General features: G+C 37.1%; 1 protein-coding gene across 1 annotated transcript; it reads right to left on the bottom strand.

Annotated features, from left to right (window-relative positions):
- Positions 1-1700: 1700 nt before the first annotated feature.
- Positions 1701-3594, bottom strand: LOC147489028 (UPF0481 protein At3g47200-like). The gene has a single exon (XM_086574945.1). It carries the CDS (start codon positions 3403-3405, stop codon positions 2044-2046), a length of 1362 nt encoding a protein of 453 aa, XP_086431071.1. The 5' UTR covers positions 3406-3594; the 3' UTR covers positions 1701-2043.
- Between the last annotated feature and the right edge of the window lie 5594 nt (positions 3595-9188).

Genomic DNA, 9188 nt, shown 5'->3' with positions numbered 1-9188 from the left:
TTCGACCATATAGTCTTGTGTGGACACACAGATACTCAACTCGTCCCCTTTAGAGCCTGAAGCATAACTTGCCTCTATTTTTGCCTTACCTTTATTCTTACCATCTCTCTTGTTCTCTTTCTTCGGGTGAGGATAATTACTTGCATAATGTCCCTTTTCATCGCAATTGTAGCACTTCACATGTGTCAAAGACTTCTTTGACTTGGACCTAGACTTCTCATTGCTTGTAGAAGCCTTTTCATACGACTTTCCTCTTGCCACTAGCCCCTGACCTGCATCAATGCTATTCTCTACACGTGTCTTCTTCATCAACTCATAAGAAAGAAGTGCACTCTGAACTTCGTCAAGATCAACGTCTTCTCTGTTCATAAATGTAGTCATTAGATGCTCATAGCTTTCTGGCAAGGAGAATATTAAACATGCCACTTGATCCTCATCATCCATCTTCATGCCAACATTTAAATAATCCGCTAGACGTCAATGAAACTCACTAACGTGCTCTTGCATCATTGAACCATCGACCATCATGTACCGATAAAGACGCTTCTTAAGGTACATTTTGTTCGTCATGCTCTTGGTCATATACATAGACTCTAGCTTGAGCCAAATATCGGCAATGGTATTTTCTCCCATCACACTATACATGACCTCATTAGCAAGACACAACCGGATTGATGAACAAGCCTGAAGATCGAACTCTTCTCAATCATCATTACTCATACTCGTAGCCTTTGAGTTAAGCCTCTTTAAAGCCTTATGCAAACCTTGTTGGATGAGGATGTCTCTAACTTGGATCCTCCAAATCCCAAAATTATTCTTCCCATTAAACTTCTCTACTTCAAACTTAGCATTTGACATCTTGGGAGCCATCTTTCAAGCTAAACACAATAACCCAAAAAATAATTTCACTTCGGAATTTTATCGAACACCTTGTCTACACAAATTTCGAGCACTATGGTTCTTCACCAAAACTCAAAATCCTAGGTCGTAAACCTACGCTCTAATACCAATTATTGTGAATAATACAATGTGGAAACAACGTTGCCCACAACAAATAGATCAATCCTACACAAAGATCAATCCTTCTAACCAGACAAGACTTCAATACCTTCCAAAGTAATCCCAACACTTCTCAATATCAAATAAACAAGTATCTAAAGTAAAACAATTAATGTAAAGGAAGAACAAACCACAAGACGAGATATATCGTGGTTCGGCAATTTGTCTACGTCCACACTGCGAGTTTCAAGTTTTACTAGATGTCCGGAGTAACAGATTACAAGTCTCTCAATTCACTCACAAAGAATGAACACTCAACTCACACAGAATTGCTCTCTTATAATATCTCTCTTTCTTGGTTTTGGTTAAGTTAGGTTTCTACAGAAAAAACCTATTTTTATACTATTTTCGAAAAACTTCCTAAACGATCGTTTTACACTGAAATCTGATTGAGCGGGTCGCCCTCGGCAAGCCAAAGTCAAGCGCGGGTCACGCCTAATCGCCTGGAGGTTGACCAAGGCAAGAGCGCGGGACGCGCTCTTGTCAAGGCAAAAGTGAGTGCGGGGCGCGCCTTACACGTAAAAGAGAAAAAAACACTTTTTCTCTACATATATGTTCTGAGAACATGAATAAATCTTGAAGCGCATAGAATTGGGAATTGTTTCTTATATGTCTAGCTCAAGAATGACAAATAGAGAACATTTGTTTTACCAGCAATGTCTAATTTTATTAGCAATACAAGTTTTCTAAGTTGTATGGGACATATAGGCCGGCTTCAAAGTAAATCCCTCCTTTTCTATTCACACTTTTAGACTTCAAAATAAAAAAAGAAAATACATGATTCTACCAGCTTCAATGAGTTTTTTTTTTTTTTTTTTGGTAGGCAAAATGTGAATATAATATATATAATAATAAGGTTACAATATAGGGGTTAAGCACCACCCGGGCTGGATTAAGTTCCCACTTTGAAACCAAAAAATAAATTCAATGAGTTCAATCTACTTAAAGTTAACACATAGTAAACAGGTCCAATATCATGTACGACTAGGGAGGTCGATAATAAGCATAAACAGTGTAGAAGGTCTGAGCCATAGTGAGAATGAGAAGGATAATGGCAGCTAAAGCTGATATAAACGACCATGGAGTCTTGAAATAAGTATATTTGAAGCTTGCCCATTGCATATGCCAGTTGTTCTTATAATACTCATTCACATCATCAAATACTCCAGTGAGATAACATCTATGAATGTCGAAGGTCACGTCTTTCCCCAAGATATTAAAGATATGAGCGACCTCTCCATTGGTACCAAAGTAGTTCTCAATGACATTATTGTCACAGAGAAATTCTACATCTCTGGGTGTGTTGATGAGGCAATCCATTAGTGTGGCATAAGTTGTGATGTGCTTTGAACAGTGTTTATAGCATTGTTCGAGTGCGACACAATTCAGAAAGAAAGGAGTAGTGAAATCATCAATTGTTACGCTTGGCATTTCTAGTACCCCATGCTGAAATTTTATGTCCAAGAAGTTCTCTGACTTCCCTACTCTGAACTTTATTCCTGCTTGGCGAAGCTTTGACACACATTGGATCATTTCCGTCGAGGAATCAGTTCTTGTTGGCCTTTCTGCAGTTAGAGTGGTTGGAATGAAGCTTGAGCGGAGTAAATCGAGCAAATGTCTGCCATTGGGACTTCGGTTCTGCTGAATAACTTCTGAAGGTATCTGCACCGTATATTTGAAGGATTCCAATGCCAGAGTCGCTAGGCAGGGACCGGGCTCTTCTTCAGGCATTTTCGACAAATCGTACAGGGCTTGGAGGATAAAAAAGGGGATTTGATTCTCAAGCTTAACTAAATCTCTTAAAAGAAAAGATAACACCCATGACAATGCAAAAATGGGATCATCTGGATCAGTTTGTACTACTCCACCAACTATGCGGAAGAGCTCGACAATGAAACAACCATCAAGTACCAACATCTCAACCAATTCATCACTGCTAAGATTAAGAATTTGAGAATAACAATTTCTTGATTTTCCCTCCAGTTGCTTTATAGCACTCAAATAGTCCTCCAACCCCAAGCCTTTACTTCGTGTTCGAGATAGCAAGGATCCTAAAAATCTCCATTTATGCTCTTGAATCATGTTAAGGTGTTCCTTTCCATAGTGATAAGGACCTATAGAGATGATATGTGGGTGATAAGCTTGCAGATTGATTTGAACTAGGCTTTGAGGTACTCGGAAGATGCAACATGAATTCTGACCAGCAGAGTTACGTAACAGCTTCGGCATAGCTAAGATCTTTTCCTCCATTGAAGCTAAATGAGCCGGATTTACCCTGCCAATCGTAATGACAAGTTGGTCTATTGATTCATTTTCTTGGTGTTGATCCCCTGAATATCTCTCCATTTGAATTGTTTCCTCAGAGCTTCAAAGGACTGTCATTCATAAACACTCTCTTATCTGCTCAATTTTCCTGTTTCTCTTAAGTGTTTTTCCAGAATAACAGCATCTATATTGTGAATTCTTCTTGAATGCCTCCTTTGCAACCTTCCTAGTTTCTTCTACCTTACTTGCTAGTTGTTATTCAAAGTTTCAAACAACTCTGCTGTACAAGTCATGGGTCTAAATTATAATAAAGTTTGACTTGGAAGAGTAAACCAGCTGAACATGACCATGAAAGGGTCAGCTGAAAAACTTGTTGGTTCTTTTGTGACTTGTACGGCACAGATACGCTCGCTTTCGCCCCGACGCGCATCCGCCTCTCGTACGGCACAGATACACGCACCTTCGGCGCTCTCGACGCACATCCGCCCCGGTAGCGGCACAGATATACGCGCCTTTGGCGCCCCGGGAGCGCATCCGCCCCCGTACGACACTGATATGCGGCGCCTTTGGCACCCCCGGCGGGCATTGTCACCAAATACGGGTTTAAAACGCGTTTAAAACCCGAGATATTGCCAAGGCGTCTGGTTCCAGTTTAAAACCGGGTTTTCAACAAAACGCGTTTTAAACTTAAAAAACGCTTTAAACCCGAGATTTTGAAAATCTCCCGTTTAAATTTTTTTTTTTTTTTTTTTTTTAAAAAGAAAACGCTAGAAAAGAAAAGGGTTATGGAGTTTACCTTTTTGAAGAGTGGGCGTTAGATTGACTTATTGAGACCGTTCTATTTTGCTTTGGACTATTAATAATTAATTGAAAATTTTAAAGTTATTAACTTATTTGTAGTACTTATTTATGCCATTATAGTTGGTAATTAGTAGTATCTTATTTTGAATAGTGTTTTGGCACTGAATCTAAAACTTCTAGTATTTGGATGAGTAATGATAATTTGATACTTTCATGTATTTAAATTTTCTTTCATTTGTATTATTATTATTTTTATTTTATGTGTCTATTTTTTTCCACTTTTATAGAAAATCAAACTCCTTATCTATTATATTATTTATCATCGGTTTTTACCGTTTCTTTTACGTTATTATACGTTTTAAACCCGTTTTACCGTTTTAAACCCGTTTTTTATGCCCCACGTTTTTTTACTCATTTTTTTCCGTTTTTTTTCCAAGACGTTCCGTTTAAAACACGAACTAAGTTTTTTTTCAAGTATACCGTTTTAAACCCGTACCGTACTTGGTGACAATGCCGGCGGGCATCCGCCTCGTCACAATCTGATCTCGCGACTCCTTCGCCCCGGCAGCACATCCGCCCTCAGACGGCCTGAGATATCGCTAGCGCCTTTAAAAGCCGACGCCAAGATCCGCCCCCGTCGGCAACGTGGATATTGTGCCCGGCACCCTCGATGCACATCTGCCCCGATGCAGCACATATATCGATGTCGCCGCTTCGGTGCCCTCGGCGCACATTAAGCCCCCGGTGATGCGGCATATATCGTCGCCCGGCTTTGACACCCTCGACGCACGTCCGCCCCCTACTCATGTTTCTAGAGTACGACACACCTGACGCACATTGACCCCCCCAGGTACGGCATAGATACGCGTGCCTTCAGCGCATCCACGCCCCCCCCTCTACTCATGTTTCCAGAGCCTAACATCCCATAAAAGTTCAGCCCAAAAATAGTTCAAGCCTTTTTTTGGGTGGGGTGGGTGAGGTGAATTTTTTTTTAAACTCACCCCAAAAAACTTGTTAACTTACCCTAGAAAAACAATCTAGTGGCTATGGTGAGGGGGTGGCACGACCAAATATCACCTTATGAGGTGGAATTTATCGTCCCACTCCTCCCTTCTTTGTTATATAGAATACTAGGTATAACCCGTGCTTTCGGCAGGGTTGTCTTTACATTTCTTGATGCACATTGTGGTCAGAAAAAGAAAGTTAATATAATTCAGTACATTCACTCAATATCATTTGTTTAGTGTTCATGGAAAAAATATATATTCGTAAGACACGTCAATTTTAGTATGCAGTTTCTTTTGTAATTGAATAATTTTTAATTATATTACTCTAAGCTCTTGTGGTTGGCACATTTTTATTCAGGTACTTTAGCATGCAAGTTTACTCTCAAGAAAGAAGAACAACTTTTAAATAATATATAGGAGACAAATATCAGTCAAGACTCTAGACCGTATTACTGTTCAATTTTACACACGATTCTGTTGTCATTCTAATTTCAGATACTAATTTTATTCCCAAATTAAAGCACTGTCCAATAACCACCAGTTGCGCCACTATCACAAAATCTGAAGCAAAATATATTATACAATCTTCGACATGGAATATATTTGCAAGTCTTGTATTCCATTAACTCTGCTCACAAAATGGGAAGAAACGTGAAAATACTGTAACAAATCTCAAGTCATTATCAAACAATAAAAAGTCTAGATGAATTTATTCAAATTCCTTTAGGCTATGTTTGGTTTGAGGAATCGAAATTCCTGAAAAAATGGTGAACAATACAGAAATGAAGAGTGATGAGGAGAGATGCAGAGAATTTAAGATGGGTATTTTTTTTTTCTCTTATTTAAAAAGGAGAGTATAAGTTGAAAAAAAAAGACTAATCAAACAATTACACCAGTAGTACTTAAAATACGAACACTATGCATTGTTTTTAAATAAGTACAAAAATTAATTACAAAGTTTTAATTAGAGAGTTGTATACCCTCTCTAATTGCTTTACAAATTTCAAGTATGTTGTATATGGCACTTCCCACCTAGTAAACCAAGTGGGTTTACCAACTGTAATCTCATGATTTTGATGGCCAAGTGTGGTAGTCGTAAAGTTTGTTTTAGGCCAAGTACTTGACAGAAAAGAGAATTCTAGCCATCTTCAACACTTTAACCATTTAGGCTTCACAAACTACAGTAGCTCCGAAGATCCATATGCCCTCACAACAGCCATAGAGTCTTATTCCACCCATAGTCTCCTCAACCCTTTGATGACGCCCTCCTCGATGCACTTCAAAATCGCCAAACACTCAACAACAGAGTTTGTGTTAATACTAATATTCATGCATATTGCCTGAAGTATGGCAGTCACAATCTCTATATATCACTCCAAAACCTACTACGCCAAGATTGTCATTTGATGATCCTGTTTACATTGATTGGTCAGGTAGTTCCCATTTAATCTCCTTAACCCTGACTTCAGCACCATGTCCTGCAACCCCCACTTCTTAATGTCATAGTGTCAACTACAATGTTAAACATACAACCCTTGAGAGCCAGAAAAAAAATTATATATTCACCTGCTTTTTTTGAATTCCTTTCTGCTCATTCTAAAAAAAAAATAAATAATCCTTTCTGCGAAAAACTTGCCACCAGTTTCTTGCCTTCTAACACCGTCTGATTTATGCATTTTGAAAGTGACACCATTCTAGAAATAATTGCAGCTACCTAAAGATGTTTCATGTTTGTGTTATCCCCTCACAATGTATTAGTGCTTCTTCTTTCATGTTCATTCATAAAGTCGGTCCTGAAGCCAAAGATCTTTGCAACCCATGCCGTAGCCACTTATTATGCTATTTGTGCATTAATCTTGATACATCTAACTAATCTAAGTATTTTCAAATGTGTGGGAATTTATAGACATTTTCTTTAAAATTGCTACTACATTTTGGTTGACATACTTCCTTGCTAGTGTTTATGGATGCCCAGTGATGCATAATAGTATGGGGGAATAAATGCAATTATTGAAATAGTGTAGATCTTGTTGTATCTTTGACACCTAATTTGAAGTCATCAATTGATACCATTTTTTTTTGTATAACGGATTAACCTAATATTCAATCCTAGAAAACAATTTAAATGATAAAATTCTATTTATCAAAATTTGAACACTTTTAACTCTGTATCATTTTCTTTGTTGAGCGTCCAAGTATTCATAATAAACCGTAACAAATATATACTCCTCTCCCAGTATTTTCAACCAACATTAAATCCGTTTCAATTTCAATGGAACTATAAATTGTAGTAATTCAATTCTCCTATATTAAAATCCATGAAGGTGTGTTTTATGTAGTCGAGATCCCATTTAAGATGTCGGATATATATATGTAAAATTAACTTGGCCTCTTTGTACCGCAGTAATTTTCTAGACATTGGTTGACCACCCTTGATTGTGCAAGGTAAGCATCCCATATAAGCTTCCACTGCATCCGAGGAATCAAATAACCACAACGCTAAATAAAACAGAAGACTTCAGACTACCAATATCAATATTATTAAAGGTGGCTTTAAGTTTACACCAGATCTCGCACTAACATTAAAAGAACATCTTCAGCGTAAAAAACTTAAGTGTGTTCTTTCTTCAACAATTTGCAATATCTAGCACCTTTCAGATTCAAAAGTGTAAACATACTTGCTGATTAGCCCCTAAGAGATCATAGTGAGTTCCTCATTTTAATAAAAGCCGACAAAATCAGTTGGTCGTCTTATGAGGTTTCCAAATTGTTGAATGGCAATGCCATTGGCGCTTCCAATTGTCATAAAGTTTTGACACCCATGCAGTGGATTTTTCACTTGATTTTGCACAAATATGGCATTGTTGGCTATATTAAATGATTGACATAGCATATGCTAGATATTGCGCCTTTGTGCATGATATAACGAAAAAAATGAATATATATATTAGAGCAAATGTAGAAGTGAAACATATTTAAAACAACATATGACTAAGAGCTTACTTAACCAAATAGCGACAAACATAAACATGTCAGACTTAACTTGTTTAATTAGGTGTAACCAATTCAAGCTGAATCAATGTATTGATAGTGTTATACATATAAGTTATATGCACCCAAAAACAAAATAAATAGGGAATATGTTGGAGGTTCTAGAGTTCAGTCTAGGGACTTAAGCATGCTACAATCATGTATTTACTGTCATGTTTCAAGGAAAAGAAAAAACCTACGTTGGAAAGTATGTTACAACACACCTAACCACTGAAATACATGTAATAGCATGCAATGCCTTTTGCTCCTAGTAATTATAGGTTGCTCAATCACATCCAAAGAAAAGATCTAATCATTCAATGAGACAAAACAAAAAATATATGTATATATCGGGATTGTAATAAAAGCATAACCAAATCAAGATTTAAACATTAGATCACTTAAGTGTTTGATATATAGTGATAACTCTTACTATGACTGAGATATTGCTAAATTGATTTAGGTGCTCTTTGAGTTTGTAACCTATGCCTCCTGTCTTAAAATGCTTTATGAATGCGTTCGAGCTAATAATTGTCAAAACTATGAGCATTTACTATATGATTTGAGTGGTAGATTCAAAATTACTAAAAGGTTACTTCAACATGAAAATACAGGATTTAAATAAAACTACGCCAAAGAATTATAATTAATCAAACTTGATAATACAGGATGTTACCTTGTGTGTAACTTAACCATTGTAGCTCACATAAGGACTGTTTGGTTGAAATAAATTAGTTGCATATACCATTGAACCTTTTGTTGCTAAGAAGAGATAGTGTTCTTCCCAATTCACTCAACACACTTTTCCACATCCCCAAGAGGAGTTTTTCAGCTCAATAAGCAGTGCTCTTGTATCTTCAACTTATTTTATGCACAACACATTTAAAACAATTAGGTTAATTTATTTGCATTAAGTATGCATGTTAGCATGCCAATGGTGCCATAAATGTGTAGGCTTCAAGAGTAAAATTAAGCAAAACAATTGACATTGTTAGTGCACGTCAAATTAAAAGGCTCTGATATAAT

This window comes from Coptis chinensis, chromosome 7 (genome assembly GCF_015680905.1).
Source record: "Coptis chinensis isolate HL-2020 chromosome 7, ASM1568090v1, whole genome shotgun sequence".
Lineage (NCBI taxonomy): Eukaryota > Viridiplantae > Streptophyta > Magnoliopsida > Ranunculales > Ranunculaceae > Coptis > Coptis chinensis.
The sequence above is the reverse complement of the archived record's forward strand: the minus strand, read 5'-3'. Positions and strand labels throughout refer to the sequence as shown.

Bases quoted from the DNA above. Each gene is read 5' to 3' on its own strand.
- LOC147489028 (XM_086574945.1), bottom strand. From the start codon at position 3,405: ATGGAGAGATATTCAGGGGATCAACACCAAGAAAATGAATCAATAGAC.